Source organism: Oncorhynchus mykiss, chromosome 3 (assembly GCF_013265735.2).
Source record: "Oncorhynchus mykiss isolate Arlee chromosome 3, USDA_OmykA_1.1, whole genome shotgun sequence".
In the NCBI taxonomy this organism is placed as follows: domain Eukaryota; kingdom Metazoa; phylum Chordata; class Actinopteri; order Salmoniformes; family Salmonidae; genus Oncorhynchus; species Oncorhynchus mykiss.
The window spans coordinates 43,530,434-43,553,288 of NC_048567.1; the positions used below are offsets into that span (position 1 = coordinate 43,530,434).

General features: G+C 39.6%; 1 protein-coding gene across 1 annotated transcript in view; it reads right to left on the reverse strand.

Moving 5' to 3' along the window:
• The window catches only part of LOC110519993 (inactive dipeptidyl peptidase 10-like), a 104,840-nt gene that overhangs the window by 9,103 nt on the left and 72,882 nt on the right, over nt 1–22,855 (reverse strand). The window contains exons 7-18 of the mRNA XM_021596933.2: nt 21,253–21,334; nt 18,682–18,802; nt 17,747–17,901; nt 13,053–13,150; nt 12,761–12,884; nt 11,580–11,618; nt 11,276–11,383; nt 8,980–9,071; nt 8,644–8,691; nt 6,893–7,014; nt 6,619–6,666; nt 204–302 (exon numbers count right to left, since the gene is read on the reverse strand). Coding sequence (XP_021452608.2) covers nt 204–302; nt 6,619–6,666; nt 6,893–7,014; nt 8,644–8,691; nt 8,980–9,071; nt 11,276–11,383; nt 11,580–11,618; nt 12,761–12,884; nt 13,053–13,150; nt 17,747–17,901; nt 18,682–18,802; nt 21,253–21,334 — 1,136 coding nt within the window. The remainder of the gene's footprint in view (nt 1–203; nt 303–6,618; nt 6,667–6,892; nt 7,015–8,643; nt 8,692–8,979; nt 9,072–11,275; nt 11,384–11,579; nt 11,619–12,760; nt 12,885–13,052; nt 13,151–17,746; nt 17,902–18,681; nt 18,803–21,252; nt 21,335–22,855) is intronic.

Sequence of the window (22,855 nt, forward strand, 5' to 3'; positions counted from 1 at the left end):
GAAAGCTGAAATATGTTACCTGTTACTTTGCTATTATTCCATGAATGAACCACATGAGGGATAAGGATGATGATTCATGATGATGCTGATGATGACAACTATGATTACAGTGACAGTGGTGATGATGTTAATAGACCAAAGATGATTATGAAGATGGTGGTCACGATGATAGAATGATCATGAGAAAGATTGGATTGTCATACCAAAGTTGTTGATTTGTAGGGTCCTGATATCTCTCCTTGGTATATTCCTATATATCAGTGCATCTCTTAGTGCAGTGTTCTTCTCCAAAGTGTCATTCTCTATATACAGAGATGGAAAAATAAATATTTGGATTAAGCAGACACATAATCTCTCTTAAATCCGTCATGGTAAAGCATTGTGTTTTAATATCTGCATAGACTCCGAATTGCATATAATGTTATTGCCTTCAGAAAGTATTCACACCCCTTGACTATTTGCAAATTTGGGCTTATTAGAGCCTGCATTTATAATGGGTTCAATGAGATGTTGTGTCACTGGCCTACACACAAAACCTCATCATTTCCATACAGACGTTTAAAAATAATAAAGACATTTCAAATGTACAAATGTAACAATGTACAAATGGTTAAAGTACACAAGGGAAAATAAATAAGCATAAATATGGGTTGTATTTACAATGGTGTTTGTTCTTCACTGGTTGCCCTTTTCTTGTGGCAACAGGTCACAAATCTTGCTGCTGTGATCGCACACTGTGGAATTTCACCCAGTAGATATGGGAGTTTATTAAAATTGGATTTGTTTTCGAATTCTTTGTGGATCTGTGTAATCTGAGGGAAATATGTCTATCTAATATGGTCATACCTTGGGCAGGAGGTTAGGAAGTGCAGCTCAGTTTCCACCTCATTTTGTGGGCAGTGAGCACATAGCCTGTCTTCTCTTGAGAGCCATGTCTGTCTACAGCGGCCTTTCTCAATAGCAAGGCTATGCTCACTGAGTCTGTACATAGTCAAAGCTTTCCTTAAGTTTGGGTCAGTCACAGTGGTCAGGTATTCTGCCACTGTGTACTCTCTGTTTAAGGCCAAATAGCATTCTAGTTTGCTATGTTTTTTTTTTGTTAATTCTTTCCAATGTGTCAAGTAATTATCTTTTTGTTTTCTCATGATTTGCTTGGGTCTAATTGTGCTGCTGTCCTGGGGCTCTGTGGGGTGTGTTTGTGTTTTTGAACAGAGCCCCAGGACCAGCTTGCTTATGGGACTCTTCTCCAGGTTCATCTCTCTTTAGATGATGGCTTTGTTATGGAAGGTTTGGGAATCGCTTCGTTTTAGGTGGTTGTAGAAGTTAAAGGCTCTTTTCTGGATAATTATCTGTAAGGTCCCTCAATTGAGCAGTGAATTTCAAACACAGATCCAATGTTTACATATCTTACATTACTCATCTCATATGTATAAACTGTATTTTACACCATCTATTGCGTCTTGCCATCGCTCATCCATATATTTATATGTACATATTGTTATTCCATTCCTTTACATTTGTGTGTATAAGGTAGTAGTTGGGGAATTGTTAGATTACTTGTTAGACACTACTGCACTGTTGGAACTAGATGCACAAGCATTTCGTTAGATATCACTGCGCTGTCGGAACTAGAGGCACAAGCATTTCTCTACACCTCCTTTAACATCTGCTATGTATGTGACCAATAAAATTTGATTTTGATTTTTGAACCACAAAGACGAGGGAGGTTTTCCAATGCCTCGCAAAGAATGCCACCTATTTGTAGATGGGTAAAAATAAAAAATCAGACTTTGAATATCCGTTTCAGAGCGGTGAAGTTCGGCAGTGGCTCGCCCATTACGGCGTTAGGGGTGGCGACCCACTTGTGATTGGTATTTTTTTGGTATATATTGCAGTGCTAGTGGCGTCACTACAGACCCTGGTTCGATCCCAGGTTGTATCACAACTGGCTGTGATCGGGAGTCCCACAGGATGAGGCACAAGAGTCCGGGTTAGAGGAAGGTTTGGCCAGGGTATGCCATCATTGTAAATTGTATTTTTTTCTTAACTGACTTGCCTAGTTAAATAAAGGTTAAATATTTTTTGTTGTTGTAAATAAATAAATGCAAATTACATATATACAGTGCCTTGCGAAAGTATTCGGCCCCCTTGAACTTTGTGACCTTTTGCCACATTTCAGGATTCAAACATAAAGATATAAAACTGTATTTTTTGTGAAGAATCAACAACAAGTGGGACACAATCATGAAGTGGAACGACATTTATTGGATATTTCAAACTTTTTTAACAAATCGAAAACTGAAAAATTGGGCGTGCAAAATTATTCAGCCCCTTTACTTTCAGTGCAGCAAACTCTGTCCAGAAGTTCAGTGAGGATCTCTGAATTATCCAATGTTGACCTAAATTACTAATGATGATAAATACAATCCACCTGTGTGTAATCAAGTCTCCGTATAAATGCACCTGCACTGTGATAGTCTCAGAGGTCCGTTAAAAGCGCAGAGAGCATCATGAAGAACAAGGAACACACCAGGCAGGTCCGAGATACTGTTGTGAAGAAGTTTAAAGCCGGATTTGGATACAAAAAGATTTCCCAAGCTTTAAACTTCCCAAGGATTACTGTGCAAGCGATAATATTGAAATGGAAGGAGTATCAGACCACTGCAAATCTACCAAAACCTGGCCGTCCCTCTAAACTTTCAGCTCATACAAGGAGAAGACTGATCAGAGATGCAGCCAAGAGGCCCATGATCACTCTGGATGAACTGCAGAGATCTACAGCTGAGGTGGGAGACTCTGTCCATAGGACAACAATCAGTCGTATATTGCACAAATCTGGCCTTTATGGAAGAGTGGCAAGAAGAAAGCCATTTCTTAAAGATATCCATAAAAAGTGTCGTTTAAAGTTTGCCACAAGCCACCTGGGAGACACACCAAACATGTGGAAGAAGGTGCTCTGGTCAGATGAAACCAAAATTGAACTTTTTGGCAACAATGCAAAACGTTATGTTTGGCGTAAAAGCAACACAGCTGAACACACCATCCCCACTGTCAAACATGGTGGTGGCAGCATCATGGTTTGGGCCTGCTTTTCTTCAGCAGGGACAGGGAAGATGGTTAAAATTGATGGGAAGATGGATGGAGCCAAATACAGGACCATTCTGGAAGAAAACCTGATGGAGTCTGCAAAAGACCTGAGACTGGGACGGAGATTTGTCTTCCAACAAGTGCCTCCAAAACATAAAGCAAAATCTACAATGGAATGGTTCAAAAATAAACATATCCAGGTGTTAGCATGGCCAAGTCAAAGTCCAAACCTGAATCCAATCGAGAATCTGTGGAAAGAACTGAAAACTGCTGTTCACAAATGCTCTCCATCCAACCTCACTGAGCTCGAGCTGTTTTGCAAGGAGGAATGGGAAAAAATGTTAGTCTCTTGAAGTGCAAAACTGATAGAGACATACCCCAAGTGACTTACAGCTGTAATCGCAGCAAAAGGTGGCGCTACAAAGTATTAACTTAAGGGGGCTGAATAATTTTGCACGCCCAATATTTCAGTTTCTGATTTGTTAAAAAAGTTTGAAATATCCAATAAATGTCGTTCCACTTCATGATTGTGTCCCACTTGTTGTTGATTCTTCACAAAAAAATACAGTTTTCTATCTTTATGTTTGAAGCCTGAAATGTGGCAAAAGGTCGCAAAGTTCAAGGGGGCCGAATACTTTCGCAAGGCACTGTATATAAAACTGGTTCATTTGGCCAAAAAAGTTCATAAATATATATTGAATAAATTATTATAATCTGTGTGTATATAATATATATATATATATATATATATTAAATATATATATTAAATGAATCAAGGAGTATGTTTTAAATGCTCTTAAAATTGCAATGTGTGAATTTTCCTGTTTCAAAAATATATAGTTCAAAACAAGCTAATCAGTTACTTACTGCTCTGCCCCTCAGTGACTGCCAGCAGTGCCTGTTCCGCCTCCATGTGTGCAATGGCCGCGAGAACATTGCTTGGATTGTGTTGCCAGCTATTTGCTATGAGTGGGAAAAGCCCCAATGAAATCACAGGATTTCATAGCATAAATTATAACAGCAAAAAGTAAATGGACCATCCAGGGGGTTTCAAATATGCTTTGGTTCAGTCAGAACTTCTGGGTCTGCTCTAGTCTCCTCCTCCCAATGAGTCTCTCACCCCAGATGGCTTACTTTCCACATGTGAGACTACAATAGATCAGCCTTTTTAGGCGAAAAAGCAAAAAGCAAATTGTAATTAACTTGTAATTAAATGATCATAAAAGTCTTAGGAGCCTGGGACCTGATAAACCAGAAAACTACATCCAACAAGGGTCAAAGGACAGATGGATACCCCACCTAGAATCTTCTCATCGCAGATCTGGTAGGACAAAAAAATCATGGCTAATTGTATCGTTTCCCCCTGATGTCGTTTATCAGGTTCTACAGTAGGTGACAGGGCGACATGTTGTGTGGACTAAAACAGCATAAAACTTGGTGTATCACAAGGCAAAATTGATCATTCAGCTACAGTAATTTTGAGAAACACTGAGAAATACTTTGGTCGTTTCAGCTGTTAGCTTGCTGGCTCGTTAGCTCCCATGCCAGTTTCAAGTCTTTCTAAACTCCTCTGACTAACTCGGAAATATTAAGTTATTTCAGAATGAAAATTTAGAGGCTAGCATGTCATGCTTTGTGATATTATGATAGATAGCTATCCCCAGTTAGATAATGTGTTTTAACTTATTGCATCTGTATGCTGATTGTGTTCTCCCTGTTGCACTCGTTCGTTCGTGAGCTGGCTGCTCGTTCTAAATAGTATAATCTAATCTGTTCAAAACAGTGGCAGCATGCGCAGCAGTGGTGATTCGGTTTTTGACATGCAAAAGTGAAATAGGTGTATTTATGTTGTCGTTCAAATGCACAGATGACTTTATACTGTATATCTTATCAAAGAGACTACCGGTAGTTCAAAAACTTGTCATCATATTTTTTGTCCTGCGGTTTTGTTGACGACTCCAACCATCTCGCGCCATGGTTATTAATTACACTTTGGATGGTGTATCAATCCACCCAGTCACTACAAAGATACAGACATCCTTCCTAACTCAGTTGCCGGAGAGGAAGGAAACTGCTTAGGGATTTCATCATGAGGCCAATGTTGACTTTAAATCAGTTACAGAGTTGAATGGCTGTGATAGGAGAAAACTGAAGATGGATCAACAACATTGTAGTTACTTCACAACACTAACCTAAATGATAGAGTGAAAAGAAGGAATAAAAAAAATACAGAATAAAGAAATATTAAAAAAATGTCCTGAATACAAAGCGTTGTGTTTGGGGAAATTCCAACACAATGCATCACTGAGTACCACTCTTCATATTTTCAAGCATGTTGGTGGCTTGTCATTAGCTTGAAAATCTATGGCAAGACTTGAAAACGGCTGTCTAGCAATGATCAACAACCAACTTGACAGAGCTTGAAGAAATCAAAATAATAATAATGTGCAAATATTGTACAATCCAGGTGTGCAAAGCTCTTAGAGACTTACTGTCACGTCTACTCCCGCTCCCCCTCTCTGTTCTATTTATGACTAAATTCACCTCCTGTGCTTGCGTCCTGACTCCCAGCATCTGCGTTACACTTACCCAGAAAGAAACAGCTGTAATTGCTGCAAAAGGTGATTTTAACATGTATTGACTCAGGGGTGTGAATACTTATGTAAATTAGATCATTTCTGTATTTAATTTTCAATATATTTGCAAAAATGTCTAAAAACGGGTTTTTACTTTGTCATTATGGAGTATTGTGTGTGCCATAGATGGGTGAGAAAAACAATCTATTTGATCCATTTTGAATTCAGGCTTTAACCCAACAAAATGTGGAATCAAGGGGTATGAATATTTTCTAAAGGCACATTGTATGCCATAATATCCTAAAATAGACACATCCATAGTTGAAAATTAAACTCATTTAAATTGAAACGAGCAGCATAATCAAATCATATGCTAGAACTGATTCAATAGACATGACTCCTTTCATTTAATCACATTACCATATCTGTTCACACACACATTTTCCAAACACATCCCACTCAATGCACACACATGCTTTAGGATACCCAGGTTTCATTTAAATATTGTACCACATCCATCTAAATGATGATCAAATTGCTAGGAAACTGATTCAGCGATATACATTTGTTGTGGCCCTACGGAGGATATAATGACGCAACTTTAATGAGTGAAATAATCAACATCACTCACGGAGTGTGCCTGCAAAGGAAGAAGAGGTTGATCATGTATCTACTCCAGTATCCTAGACTGCTTTACAAATGGCATTTTATTCCTTATTTAGAGCCTTACTTTTGACCAGGTCCCATTGGTACATAGGCTGGATTCTGCAGTAAATAGTATAGAACCAGGTGTACTCCCGGGTGTAACTCCTTGAATTAAGTGTAAAACCTTGACCTGCTAAAAAAATTCCTTTCTTCCCTTCATCCCACTGTTCTTCCTTTCTTACACAAGCAAGCAGTATACACACAGTTCCATGGTTGTTATTGTTTGAATTGATGGTGCTCTTGTACTTACTGCTCATGTCATTCAGTTTGTAAAGGGTGGTTCTTGGTATACCAGGACCTGCAGAAACGAGACCAAGTATAACCATTTTTGTTCTTGTAAGAATTTCTAATCATTTGTTAAGCATTTCATGACAACATTTTAAACATCACTGAATGTCTGCTAATTATTATTGTAATTTATATGTTGTACATTCAACTGAAAATGTTATATAAAACACAATGCAAAATTACAGGTGGCATGTATCCAACTCAGAATGAACTGATTATCTTTATTGAACTGTTACCTCTACAGTTCAGCAGGACATATTGATAGTCTTGGTTGAAGACTGCATCGTAGTAAGAGCATTGTGTTTTGAACAGGGAGCAGGTCAGGCATTCACGTTGAAATGGGTTTACCGCCGACACCCTGATTGAAAGAAGTCGAGAAAATACTATACGGTAAGAGGTCAGAGTCAAATTATCTTGAGAGCTTGGTCCCTACAATATACAGTGCATTCGGAAAGTATTCAGACCACATTACTTTTTCCACATTTTGATAAGCCTTCTAAAATGTATTGAACAGTGTTTTTCCTTCATCAATCTACACACACAATACCCTCTTGGGTATGACGCTAAAAGCTTGGCACACCTGTATTTGCAGAGTTTATTCCATTCTTCTCGGCAGATCCTCTCAGGTTCTGTCAGGTTGGATAGGGAGCGTCACTGCACAGTTATTTTCATGTCTCTCCAGAGATGTTCGATCGGGTTCAAGTCCGTGCTCTGGTTGGGCCACTTAAGGACATTCAGAGACGATCCTGAAGCCACTCCTGCGTTGTCTTGGCTGTGTGCTTAGGGTCGTTGTGCTGTTGGAAGATGAACCTTCACCTCCGTCTGAGGTCCTAACCACTCTGAAGCAGGTTTTCTCAAGGATCTCTCCGTACTTTGCTCTGTTCATCTTTCCCTCGATTCTGACTAGTCTCCCAGTCCCTGCCACTGAAAAATATCCCACAGCATGATGCTGCCCCCACCATGCTTCAAGTAGGGATGGTGACAGGTTTCCTCCAGAAGTGACACTTGGCATTTATTCCAAAAGTTTTCATCAGACCAAATCATTTTGTTTCTTATGGTCTGAGAGTCCTTAGGTGCGTTTTGGAAAACTCCAAGCGGGCTGTCAGGTGCCTTTTACTGAGGATTTGCTTCCGTCTGGCCACTCTACCATAAAGGTCTGATTGGTGGAGTGCTGCAGAGATGGTTGTCCTTCTGGAAGTTTCGCCCATCTCCACAAAGGAACTCTGCAGGTCTGTCAGAGTGACCATTGGGTTCTTGGTCACCTCCCTGACCAAGGCCCTTCTCCCCCAATTGTTCAGTTTGGCCAGGTGGCCAGCTCTAGGAAGAGTCTTAGTGGTTCAAACTTATTCCATTTAAGAATGATGGAGGCCACTGTGTTCTTGGGGACATTCAATGCTGCAGACATTTTTTGGTACCTCTCCCAAGATCTGTGCCTCGACACAATCCTGTCTCGGAGCTCTACGGACCTTTCCTTTGGCCTCATGGCTTGGTTTATACAGACTGGTGTGTGCCTTTCTAAATCATGTCCAATCAATTGAACTTACCACAGGTGGACTCCAATCAAGTTGTAGAAACATCTCAAGGATGATCAATGGAAACAGGAAATTTCAAGTCAATTTCAAGTCTCATAGCAAAGGGTCTGAATACTTATGTAAATATATCTATATATATATATTTATATTTATCCTATATATTTATATCTATATTTTTTTACATTTGCAAAAATATTTAAACATCTGTTTTCACATTGTCATTTTGGGGTGTTGTGTGTAGAATGATATTGTGTAGAATGATATAAAATATGTAATCAGTTTTAGAATAAGGCTGTAACGTATCAAAATGTGGAAAAGGTCAAGGGGTCTGACTACTTTCCAAATGCACTTTACCTCTAGACAAATGTTTGGACCAGAGTTGATATCTGTTGGATGCCTAACATCTGCATATTGGCAATTACTATACTTTCTATTTAAATGAATGTATACAGTACCTGTACAGTTGTCTTTGTATTGAACTATCTTCTGTGCTAAGGAAATAACTATAGAAAGAGAAGAAAATATGTTGTTATGATATGTTGTCCAGGTTCAGTCGGCATGACATTCTTGAACAATATTTTGCAACTGAATTCAGCACTACATCGTAGGCATGTCAGAGTAGGGTTGAAAATTCCGGTTAACTTTCCCAAACTTCCCAGGTTTTCCAGTAATCCTAGTTGGAGGATTCTGAATTTTCTGCTTACTCCCTCCTGATTATGTGAATCTTCCACTGGGATTTTGGGAAAGTTACCAGAATTGTGCAACCCTATGTCAGAGTATCAGTAATGTACACTGTATCTGCTTCCTCATCATACTCCAGGATCTGAGACACCTCCCAGCTGCCAGAGGTCAGGTGGCGCATGTTGACCTCATCACCATTGAACTGAGCAGGGAAACAAAACAAACACACATTACATCACCTGCAGCGACACGCTAGACTCAACATAACCTTGTATAGCCCATGTGCGATGTATAACAAAACAAGGCAGTAAACATGTCCCCCATGAAAGATCCCTTGGATCAATCAGTATAATTTTGGCAAGAATGGCAAGAAGCATCATGGCAAGAAGCATCATTCACCCAAGTGTAATCCACATCAGGTCAGTGGTGTCTGAGATATCACATGGGATAGCTAGACTCATATCCCTTAACTTTTCTAGGGTAGGGGGCAGTATTTGGAATTTTGGATGAAAAGTGTGCCCAAATTAAACTGCCTGCTACTCAGCCCTAAAAGAAAATGCATATAATTAGTAGATTTGGATATAAAACACGCTGACATTTCTAAAACTGTTTGAATGATGTCTGTGAGTATAACAGAACTCATATGGCAGGCAAAAACCTGAGAAAAAATCCAACCAGGAAGTGGGAAATCTGAGGTTTGTAGTTTGTCAAGTCATTGCCGATCGAATATACAGTGTCTATGGGGTCATATTGCACTTCCTAAGGCTTCCACTAGATGTCACCAGTCTTTAGAACCTTGTTTGATGCTTCTACTGTGAAGGAGGGGGGAATGGGAGCTGAATGAGTCAGAGGTCTGCCAGAGTGGCATGAGCTGACCATGCGTGTTCACGTGAGAGTTAGCTTGCGTTCCATTGCATTTCTACAGACAAAGGAATTCTCCGGTTGAAACGTTATTGAAGATTTATGTTAAAAACATCCTAAAGATTGATTCTATACATCGTTTGACATTTTCTACGGACTGTAATGGAACTTTTTAACTTTTTGTCTGCTCGCACCTCATGAATTTGGATTACTGGGCTAAACTCGTGAACAAAAAGGAGGTATTTGGACATAAATTATGAACATTATCGAACAAAACAAACATTTATTGTGGAACTGGGATTCCTGGGAGTGCATTCTGATGAAGATCATCAAATGTAAGTGAATGTAAGTGAATATTTATAATGCTATTTCTGACTTCTGTTGACTCCACAACATGACGGGTATCTGTTTGGCTTGTTTTGTTGTCTGAGCGCTGTACTCAGATTATTGTATGGTGTGTTTTTTTTAAATCTGACACAGCGGTTGCATTAAGGAGAAGTGGACCTAAAATTCCATGCATAACAGTTGTATCTTTTAGCAATGTTTATTATGATTATTTCTGTAAATTGATGTGGCTCTCTGCAAAATCACCAGATGTTTTGGAACTACTGAACATAAAGCTCCAATGTAAACTCAGATTTTTGGATATAAATATGAACTTTACCAAACAAAACATACATGTATTGTGTAACATGAAGTCATATGAGTGTCATCTGATGAAGATCATCAAAGGTTAGTGATTAATTTTATCGCTCTTTCTGCTTTTTGTGACTAGTCTCTTTGGCTGGAAAAATGGCTGTGTTTTTTTGTGACTTGGCTCTGACCTAACATAATCGTTTGGTGTGCTTTCGTCATAAAGCCTTTTTGAAATCGGACACTGTGGCTGGATTTACAACAAGTGTATCTTTTTAAAATGGTGTAAAATACTTGTATGCTTGAGGAATTTTAAATATGGGATTTCTGTTGTTTTGAATTTGGCAGCCTGCATTTTCACTGGCTGTTGACGAGGTGGGACACTAGCGTACCCAAGTGAGGTTAACATGTGTTCCAAACAGATCAAGAGTCAAACAGAACAAGACATATAAACATGTCCTCATTATAGTGCCACCGTGTGGTCGATATGAATGATTCTTGACAGTGTTTACAACATGTGTAAAAAATGTTGTTGCAATATGAATATCTTTGACTGATTTATATGCATTTACAGTATGTTCTAGACCATGCCGAAGTGAAAGTTTAGGTCAAATGGTGTGAGGGGCGTGACCTTTCAAAGTTTGCATTTTCAATCTCTTGTTATAGACCATCTGGCCAATCAATGAAATTTTGTAAATACCGGATCTCTATGGCAAGACGCATTATTCACACAAGTTTCTTCAAAATCAAGCCAGTTCTGTCTGACATGTCGTGTGTGACTAACGTATTAACGCACTAACGGACGGAGACAGGTCCACAGTCCCCTCCCCAATTTTATCATGGGGGACAACAGAGAGCGAATAACCTAATTGAGACTTTCCTTACCACAACTATGACAGCTGAACATCCTACCTGGTCAGATATCATGGTGATATGGTGGAATGACCCTCGTCCGCCATGTTTTATTGGCATGGTCAGGAAGAAGGTATTCCCATCCTTGGAAAACAATGGCTCTTCATTCTGTAAGAAAAGAGAGTGTAGCCAACTGGTCATGACCAGAAAAAAAAAAGTTTAACATTTAATAGGCGGATTTTCTGGTTTTGCAAGGTATTTCCTTTGTATCCCTCTCTAGTGAAAAGTATTGCACAATAAATTATTGAATGAACTTGTGTAATATCTGTGTAATAACAATATGACAAACCTTATGCATGCTTACCTGACGATCAAGCCACTTCTCTGATGTAATCACATGTTTCTGAGGAGGAAACAGAGAGAGGTTAGTGCAGGGTATATGTGTCTGCTGTTCAAACCTTGAACTGTAGACATGGACAACCCATCAGACCTTTCACAGAGCAAAGACAGTAACGTGTACATGTACCACTCAAAAGTTTGGACACACCTACTCATACAAGGGCTTTTCTTTATTTTTATGATTTTCTACAGTGTAGAATAATAATTTTTATTCTTTAACACTTAATTTCCTTAAAACTGCATTGTTGGTTAGGGGCTTGTAAGTAAGCATTTCACTGTAACGTCTACACCTGTTGCATTCCGCACATGTGACAAATACAATTTGATTTGATTTGAAGGCCTGATTCATGCAGTCTCCTCTCAACAGTTGATGTTGAGATGTGTCTGTTACCTGAACTCTGTAAAGCATTAATTTGGGCTGAAATTTCTGAGGCTGGTAACAGTAATGAACTTATCCCCTGCAGCAGAGGAAACTCTTCCTTTCCTGTGGCGGTCCTCATGAGAGCCAGTTTCGTCATAGCGCTTGATGGTTTTTGCGATTGCACTTGAAGAAACTTTCAAAGTTCTTGAAATTTTCCGCATTGACTGACCTTCATGTCTTAAAGTAATGATGGACTGTCATTTCTCTTTGCTTATTTGAGCTGTTCTTGCCATAATATGGACTTGGTCTTTTACCAAATAGGGATATCTTCTGTATACCACCCTTACCTTGTCACAACACAACTGATTGGCTCAAATGCATTAAGAAGGAAATAAATTCCACAAATTAACTTTTAACAAGGCACACCTGTTAATTGAAATGCATCTCATGAAACTGGTTAAGAGAATGTCAACAAGTGCTCAGCATATGTGGGAACTCCTTCAAGACGGTTGGAAAAGCATTCCAGGTGAAGCTGGATGAGAGAATGCCTAGAGTGTGCAAAGCTGTCATCAAGGCAAAAGGTGGCTAATTTGAAGAACCTAAAATATAACATATATTTGGATTTGTTTCACACTTTTTTGGTTACTACCTGATTCCATACATGTTACTTCATAGTTTTGATGTCTTCACTATTATTCTACAATGTGGAAAATGGTAAAAATAAAGAAAATCCCTTGAATGAGTTGGTGTGTACAAACCTTTGACTTTTACTGTACGATGCTTACTTTTAGACATGCCCCCATAGTGACCTCACATAGCGACAGGATGGAGGTGTTCTGGGCTCGGTTCAACCAGCGCACACCAATCTTCTCCTCTGTGACCCATTTCACCATGGTTATGTAGTAGTCACTATAGTGGACAAAGGGCCATTGGGACACAATTATGTATATGTTTTTTATTTCAAAAACTAAATGATATGCTGCCAACTGGGGCTTAATGAACGACATGCTGCGATCGTTGTCTTTTTTAATTGAACATGCTGGTCTCTTCATAGAAACAAGATTGTTCAATTGATACCTTTTTTCAAAGCTGTTGGGAGGTCGCAGTTCAGTTGTCTGGGATCCCCCATCCAAGGTGACGACGTAAAGCTTAACTGTGGGATTGACCTGCCCTACCTAAAACACAAACAGAAAAACCACACGCACAACAGTTTTCAAAGTGCTCACCCACCATTGAGAGCACGGAGATCACACGTAGAATACTTTATAATCTATACATAGAAGGCATGAACAGTTTGTGATATACAGCCCCACAACATTCTGCTATGTTCTTGTCATGTTTTGAAATGCCAGCGTTCATAAACAGTCCCTCATCAGAGAATATAATGACCAGGGAGAATCACAAATGGAGCAAACAAGAGTTGTGTTGCGCAGAAGCCTTCAAGGCCCATCTTAACGAGGCGATTGTTTTCTCCCAGATGAGCTCAGTCCTCCCCTTAAAACACGCAGCTCATTAGTCTATCAGGGCTGGAGGAGTCCCATACCACAGATCCTAACTTGAAGATGACAGGAGTCAAACTTTGGCTTTCACTGCACTGATATTGCCAACTGCATTATAACCTTGCTCCGCTATTCTCTTTTTTTCGGCATAATCGGGTCTCTGGGTGAAAGGAAAAAAACAATATGCCAACTGATATTCCAAGAGAAATGAATTCTCTTCTTCGCCGACTCCCTCGATATTAGCCTGCCTCTCTTGTGGGTATGTGCAAAATTCTCATTGTATATGTGTGTGTATGTGCGTACTGTTATACGTGTGTGTGTACGTGTGTACGTATGTGCTTGCCTGCGTGTGTGCGTGTGCGTGCGTGCGTGTGTGTGTGTGTATGTGTGTGTGTGTGTGCGTGCGATCAAAACTTGCTGTGGTTTATTAATAAGATTCCCTCCAATGAACCTCTCTGACTCTAATTCTTTGTCCGGGCGAGGCAACATTCCTCTACCCCAGCTACCTCTCGAAGGGGCGAGTGGGCTCTTCCCCTCCAGAACAGAGGATGGTAGAGCATCACCTCTCCTTACCATAGCATATCACAGCACTTCCCGCCTAACGCTACAGATCCCTGCAACCACCACCACCGTGCTCTTCAAAGGAAGCCAGTCAGCGTTGATATGAATGAAACTAGATTTTCTTTTTAACCAGGATGAAAAAGCTAAAGCCAAAAAGCCCTGTGCAGGTTTAATTATTCATTCCACCTGTAATATTATGAAGCTGTTTCTTCTTTATGCTCTGGAAGAGCCAGGAGAGGGCTTTGGGTACATGGCTACTCTACACAGAATGTGCTTGTTAAATGTAAGAGTCTGGTAAGTACACCGTGCTGTTGAGTGGAACAAACTACCACAGCAACTCAAAGCTATACCGACCGTAACTTCATTTTTAAAAAATCTCAAAAGTTCCCATGAAGTTTCCATATGCACAAAAAGCTTATTTCTCTTAAATGTTGTGCACAAATTTGTTTACATCCCTGTTAGTGAGCATTTTTCCTTTGCCAAGATAAACCATCCACCTGACAGGTGTGGCATATCAAGAAGCTGATTAACCAACATCCGTCTTCTTCACCTTTGAAGAAGTGGGACAGAAGTGGGAAGTGGGACCACATTCCACTGGCCACTATCAACAGCCTGATCAACTGTATGTGAAATAGATGTGATGCGCTGCATGAGGCAAATTGTGGTCACACCAGATACGGACCGGTTTTCTGATCCAGGCCCCTAAATTCTTTTAAGGTATCTGTGACCAACATATGCATATCTGTATTCCCAGTCATGTGAAATCCATAGATTAGGGCCTAATAAATTTAGTTCAATTTACTGATTTTCTTATATGAACTGTAACGCAGTAAAATCTTTGTGTAACGCTCAATGAGTGAATAGGTGTAGAGAGGCGTAGAGAGCAAAGGATGCGGGAAAACACGCTTTAATGTCCAGAAATAATCACAGGAACAAAAATAGTATACCAAACCAGGTATAACTACAGAACAAAAGTACCCTATCGTGAAAAATAAAAGGACAGCGAGAAACCCAAATGAAAACACTAACCACTCTAACACATACAGATGAACAAGCCCACACAAACAGAAGCGGGCTGAACAAACTTAAATAACCCCACCCTAACAACCAAACAAGGAACAGGTGAAACCAATTAGACAAAACCAAACGAATACAGAACAAAGGATCGGTGGCAGCTAGTAGACCGGCGACGACGACCGCCGAGCGCCACCCGAACAAGAAGGGGAGTCACCTTCGGTAGAATTCGTGACACTTTGAAATTGTTGCATGTCGCATTACACATTTTTGTTCCGTGTATGTAATGTTATGTTTTTTTGCACCATGCACTTTAGGGACCAAAATGAAAAAGGTCTCTTGACTTTATTGTGCTACCTCTTTCGCAAATCAATCAGTCAATCAATCAATCAATCAATCAAAAGCACTAGAATTTCACAGTCACTTAGAGTCAGTGACAATAGCTGTGTCCTGTTTCTGAGTACAAAAGTAGGACCCCTATGGGCAGATACAGTGCAGTTTGTTGCACTGAAAGTAAAGGGGCTGAATAATTTTGCACGCCCAATTTTTCCGTTTTTAATTTGTTAAAAAAGTTTGAAATATCCAATAAATGTCGTTCCACTTCATGATTGTGTCCCACTTGTTGTTGATTCTTCACAAAAAAATACAGTTTTCTATCTTTATGTTTGAAGCCTGAAATGTGGCAAAAGGTCGCAAAGTTCAAGGGGGCCGAATACTTTCGCAAGGCACTATAACTTCTCTTGTGTTTTTGCTGATAAATCCCCCATCATAGTAATATTTCCTGCATCATATCCCCCACAATACCTTCCCCCATTTCTACCCCCATGGACTTGTGTCTTATAGTGAATGGCATTCTGAGATTAGGGAGTTTTCACCAAGTCAAACATACAGTAAACAAACATGGCTGCCATTATAAAGAATTTAACTGCTGTTAGCTTAGCTGACACACATTTATTTTCTAAACAACATTACATTAGTCTCTTGTCCTCACCAGAGAAGTGGTGCATTGTAAACTAGTCCAGCTGTAAGGTCGCCAACTTATGTTTTCTTGTCAGCGCACCCTGTTATTTAGACTGGTTTATTGAGTTTGGCTGTGGATGTTTGGCTGTGGATGTGTTCCGTGTGATGCTTGGATGATGAAGTTTGCATTTATCTTTTACAATAAAAGGTCAAACTGAGGAATACAGTTTAAGACCTTTATTTTCCATCAGTACAAAAAAAAATATTTAGATGCTGTTCAGCCAACAATGCTGTTTAGACGCATTTGTTGCGTCATACGTTCTGTTGCTACTGTTCCAATCACATATGTGAGATCGTACGCTGCAGGGACCACTCAACAATGATCACAAATATGTGATTGTACGAGTCAACAGGTTAAATTAAGAATATTTCTGATGGGTGACAATATTATCACTTGTGAATGATTGTGTTTGCAATAAGGCAAGAAACAGCACATGCCTTGTTTTGCGACTTTTTAAAATCAGTCACACATCTCATTGGCCCATATGGCCAATGTTTTAATAAGGTTTGTATCACAGTTAAAGTTGCCAAATAACTCTTTTACAACTGGTGTAGAGCCTAATGGCATACTGTAACAAAGTATTGAGATAAACTTTTGTTATTGACCAAATACTTATTTTCCACCATAATTTGCAAATAAATTAATGAAAAATTCTACAATGCGATTTTCTGGATTTTTTTTTCTCATTTTGTCTGTCATAGTTGAAGTGTACACGTTGACCAATAGAATTGCAAAATGTTTGTACTATGGGGGATAGTAGATATACATATGCTAGTGCTTTTGCTATTCATTAGGCCTACTCATCTTGTTGGCTGATGAAAATAACATTTGGACAGTTCTTCTAACATGTTCAGAATGCGATAAGGACATGCACAGTTGCGTCCCCAATGTGTCTGTCTTCACTTGTAGCCTACTTCGGAGCTGAGATGCCTGTGAGAAGGACCCGATCACTTGAAGGTCATTGGCTAATAAGAATTGAAATATCTGAGAGAGCCATGTGAGTAAGAGGTAAGAGGTGCTTTGCATATTTGCAGTCCCTCAGAAATTGTTTGGAGAAAATATCCATTTAATTTTATTCAGCTGTGTTCAATTGTATTCTTCATACTATAAAATAATGCCACAGAATTCTAAGCAAATATTGTCTGCTAAATGAACTAGTGTATCCCACAGCCTTATAGCATAACCGGATCAGAGCCTAAAATAATATATAAGTTTGCGATTCTGCTCTTCTGAAATAGTCTACATTTTCTAAACTAACCGGTCTAAAATAAATAATGAATGTATTGTAATGGTGTAGGTTATATTACATGTATTTATTCTACTTTTTAAAAATATAGATATTCCAAAGGTCTGCAGCAGTGGCTTGTAGGCTATGCGTGGAAGTCAAAGATGCTAAACGTGTTTATGTTAATGGTCAATTAGTGTGAGACTGGTAGTAATTTGCATAACAGTCACCGGCTGACACAATTTCATGACCGCGACAGCCCTAGTAAGGATACTGTTGGTCTAAGTCTTACCTTGGAGTAAGTTTACTGTTAGCCTAACTTGGTCTAAATTGGTACCGGGTCTAACTTACCTTGGGGTAAGGGACTGTTGGCCTGACTCTTACCTTGGGGTAAGCTTACAGTTGGCCTGACTCTTACCTGGGGTAAGGGTACAGTTGGCCTGACTGTTACCTTGGGGTAAGGGTACAGTTGGCCCCTGGGGTAGAGGGCGCCAGTGAAGCGAGGCAGGAGCATGTTGGGTACCAGAGTGTCGTTGAGGTTGAGGTAGGCCAGTCGTGACCCGTCAGGGGACCACCAGTGTGCCACTTGAGAGTGCAGCACTTCCTCTGTAAAACAATGAAAGGAGATTTTTTAATAACTGTTTATACCAAGTAGATAAAACATTGCATGTGGTAACTCTACACTTTACACAACAAAATAAGCATGTCAAAACACATTCACAGCACTAATAAAGTGTATTTTCTTTATTGGAAAGAAATGCAAGGACACTTGTTTTTAATTATCTACCTTTTTTAGCTCCTCATCTTACTATTTTCTACTTCCTCCAGAAATAATAATGTGCGTGTGTACAGCTAAACTTTGGATTCATGGAGAGGCTGAACCATTATGCAGTAGGAGTGCCAGGCAGGCAGAAATCATGTAGGAGATGACAAAATTATCAGCCTCTTCACTTTCCACTGGCCAACACAATATAATGTGTAAAAATAGCTCATTTGGGGACATTTCTATTTTTCCTGCTCTAAACACCCAATAATCTAGCTGAATGTAATAATGGCCCTATATGATGCACAATCGTCATAGAGCTATTCAACAGAGTAAATACAGTCACTATCTATGTGTGGGTTGTGTGTGTGTGTGTCTTTGTGTTTGTTTGTGTGTGTGTGTGTGTGTGTGAATCCTGTTCTATGCTGGACACCAGTCAAGTCCTTTTGCTATCCGTGGTTACAAAAGACAGTCCCCAGGCCATAAACAAAGGGAGCCATTTCAGAGTAGGGGAATGTACTTATACTGTCCACACAGTATAGGTGAATTCCAGTCTGAGGTTGTCATTTATGGACATTCTCAACCATTGTTGACCAATATTATCAGAACAGTGGCGGTCCTACCTTCATATAACCAATCAGCGATGCCATTGAAGACCACTCCTTCTTGTCCTGAAGACGTCAGTCTCCAAGAACTGCTTTTGACATCCGTCTGGTAGTAAATGTTGTTTTCAAAGACATACACCTGATGAGAAAGATGTTTCATTCATCATGGGATATCAAATCTACTGCGTTCACCTACATATAGTCGATGTTCCTGCTATGTAATAAGATCACGCTTCATTACTTATAAATAAAAGAGCCTTGTGGTTTATTAAGACAAGTGTGTGGAGGCGTATGTGTGAAACACACACACACACACACACACACACACAAATCAGACAGCTTCTATCTCAAGGCCATCAGACTGTACAGCTTCTATCTCAAGGCCAACAGACTGTTAAACAGCGATCATTAACACAGAGAGGCTGCTGCCTACATACCAGCCTTGAAATCATTGGCCACTTTAATAAATGGAACACTATTCACTTTAGTAATGCCACTTTAATAATGTTTACATATCTTGCATTACTCATCTCATGTGTATATATTGTATTTCATACCATCTAGTACATCTTGCCTATGCCGCTCTGACATTGCTCATCCATATATTTAAATGTATTTGTTTTTATTCCATTCCTTTACTTAGATTTGTGTGTATTAGGTAGGTGTTGTGGAATTAATAGATTACATGTTAGATATTGCTACACTGTCAGAACTAGAAGCACAAGCATTTCACTACACTCGCAATAACATCTGCTAACCATGTGTATGTGACCAATAACATTTGATTTGATTTAAAGTTATACTCACACACGCTCAAGAAGTTATTCAGTGGAGGAAGAATCAACAACACAGAAGAACCTCTTAAATCAACGCACACTTTGCGGAGGGAAAGAACCCACACTTAAATAGAGTATTTGACTTGCTATCCCCAGTTTTGAGCTTTTTTCCCCCTGTTGTATCTTAGAATTAACTTGGAAAGTTCCAAAAGAAATGCGATAAATTGTACCGGTGGAGGTCATAACACATGGCAAAGTGGTCATTTTTAACAATTTATCTTAGACAAATACACACACACACACACACACACACACACACACACACACACACACACACACACACACACACACACACACACACACACAGCTGTAAGGGCTTTCTAGGGTTGCGTTTACAAAAGGCAGACAAATTCAGATCTTCTTTTTCCACTAATTGGTCCGTTGACCAATCACATCAGATCTTTTCACATTAGACATTTTTCAGAGATGATCTGATTGGTCAAAAGACAAATGAGTGAAAAAAAATATCAGAATGGGTCTGCCATTGTAAGCAGCCTATGTAACTGATTACATGGGGGCCAGGTATAAATACTGCAGTAAGTAGATAAATATGCTATCAAACGGTTAATTACTTTCCATGTCTACGCTTTACAAATAATGAACTGATTATACCATGCTTAATACTCCTTGGGTAGAGGGAATTACTCACAAAGAGAGATCTGGTAGCCAACAACATGTCTTAAAGCAACGGGTTGATTAGTAGTACTGTTGTTCGTTTTCCGTCTCGATAATTGGTTCCTTTTACGGCTTTTGTTTATGTATCTCTCATGTCAAAAACGACCTTTAATCAACATTCACCTTTGAGCAAAGGGGGTCTGGAGAATGAACTATACATACCATTGTTGCATAAGAGGTTTAAACATTGCCCATGCCTCTCCATGGCTTCCAGCGATTGAAAATGAGTCAAAGCAACGCATTTGGTTGGTAAAACACAACAAAAAACATTGTATTTCATGGGCTCATGTTCATGTTGACTTCACGTTTTGCAATCGACTTCAAAGATCTGATTTGAGATTGAGAGTCCTTCGCACCAGCTTTCGATTGTGTACATTTTTTTGTACTTACAGTATGAGGGAAGGTCAAACTATTTTGTTCAAACACAAATGGCAATTTTGGCTTCAACACTACACACTATGGCTTTAAACCAACTCTGGCCTTGTGGTTAGAGTGTCCGCCCTGATGGGGGTTCGATCCACAGTCGAATCAAACTAAAAATTCTAGAAATGGGACCTGATGCCTCTCTGCTTGACACTCAGCATTAAGGAGCTGGATTGTGGGTAATGCCATGCGATAGACTAGCATTTTGTCATCAAGCTGCCTCGTGCTACAAAATCAGGAGATTCTGCCCTGGCTCGGACAAGGCTTGTCCAAGGCTTACATACTTACTATATATATATGGCTTTCCAAAGGAGGAACGCCATTCACTGCTAGTTGTCTCACTGTGTGATGTCATCTTCCTGAGATTTCCAGTAAAAAACTCCTAGTGTCTTGCTCTACATTTTTGTATGCTTGGTTGTGTTATTATGGTATGGTCCCAGGGCAGACATGGTACATATACCCAACCAATTTGTGGACAAGCCCCTTCACCTCACCCCATTTCATCCGACTTTAACTACTTATCATAAATCTACCGCCATGCATGAGTAAAGGACATCAACTCAACGTGATTGAGTACACGGTGTGCAGTGTACACATCATAAACCCTACATTAGCATGAGTCATTTTCTTCAAGCTGACCCATAGGAATACTCACCAGCTGTTGATCCCGAACGCCCCAGGAAGCAAACTGCAGGACCGAGTCCGACACCTCTGGAGGGTTCAGCTCCTGTACCTCCCTGGTTGAAAACCCAACATCATTATGCAGTCCCTCATGTACAAAATTTAGAAGGATTATTCAGATTATCAGCAGTAGATTTGAGGTAGTGGTGTGCTTTCAGCTTTCGGGTCATAGCCACACCCTGATTCCGAAGGCATTTAAAAGCCATCCAATCATTAGCCGAATCAGACCTTCTTGCTTTTGCCCACACAGCATTCTGTTTCCTTATTATTCCAGCTAGCTCATCTGTATGGTTTGATAGGGGCATGCTTGTTGCATACTGTACATCCTGGAATGTTTTGTGGAAGTAAGAAAATACTACTTCAACATCAGGGATGAATTCAACTCTATTCCAGGCAATGTTTAAAACATCATGTAATAAACCCTGAATATCAAACAGCTTACAGTTTCTTTTCATGATGATACGTGGAGGTAATTTAGACATTTTACAATCCCTTACACAGACAACCGCACGGTGATATTATTTTGTAAAGACACCAGAACCATTAAAACAACGAGGAGTATTGGTTAAAATAAGATCAATCAAAGAGGATTTCAACCTCGTTACACTTTTGACAATCTGAGTAAGATTACAGGTGTTACATAAATTCTTGAGGTGAGGAGAGTTGGATGTCAGGTCACCCATAAGCACGAATTCAGATTTGACGTTGTGTGATAATAGTTCAAATATACAATCCAGAGAGCCAATGGGGGTTCTATAACAACAGGAGACAACCAGATTCAAGGATGCGCAGAGATTTACGGTACATTCAAAGACAGATATCCAAATTGCTTAGGCTTGGTAACAGAAGTCAGAATGGTCGCAGAGAACTTGTCTTTTATGCAATGGCAACACCACCATCCTTGTGATCTGGCTGAAAAACATTGCCAAAATCATTGTCAGTGATGGATTTTTTTTTAGAGACAGGTTTGAGGAAGCATAAATATATCTGGGTCTGGGTTTTTTTTATCCAAATAATTACAAAATCAAGTTTCGGAAGAAGAGTTCTTACATTTATGTGTAGAAACTTCAGACCATTTTGACTTTTCAATTCAGATGGGGTAGAAATGTCCATTTCCTGACAGTAAAAGCAGCAACGTAATGACGTACTTAATCAGTCTAGATTGGATTTTACAGTATTTGGATTTCCAGACCATACTAGAACCATAGTCCAGAGGACCCTGAGTCTTTAACGCAACATATTTAAAAATATTCATACTGTCTGGTGACTTGGGGCGGCAAGGTAGCCTAGTGGTTAGAGCGTTGGACTAGTAACCAGAAGTGTTGCAAGTTCAAACCCCCGAGCTGACAAGGTACAAATCTGTCGTTCTGCCCCTGAACAGGCAGTTAACAGGCAGTTAACCCACTGTTCATAGGCCGTCATTGAAAATAGGAATTTTTTATTAACTGACTTGTTTCGTTAAATAAAGGTAAAAAAAAGAAATAAAATAAAACATAATTAAGTACTGAAAGAACAATCCATGTAAATGCAAGCATGTGGTTTCTCCCAGTTCTCCAGCGCAATAGCGGGACAAGGGT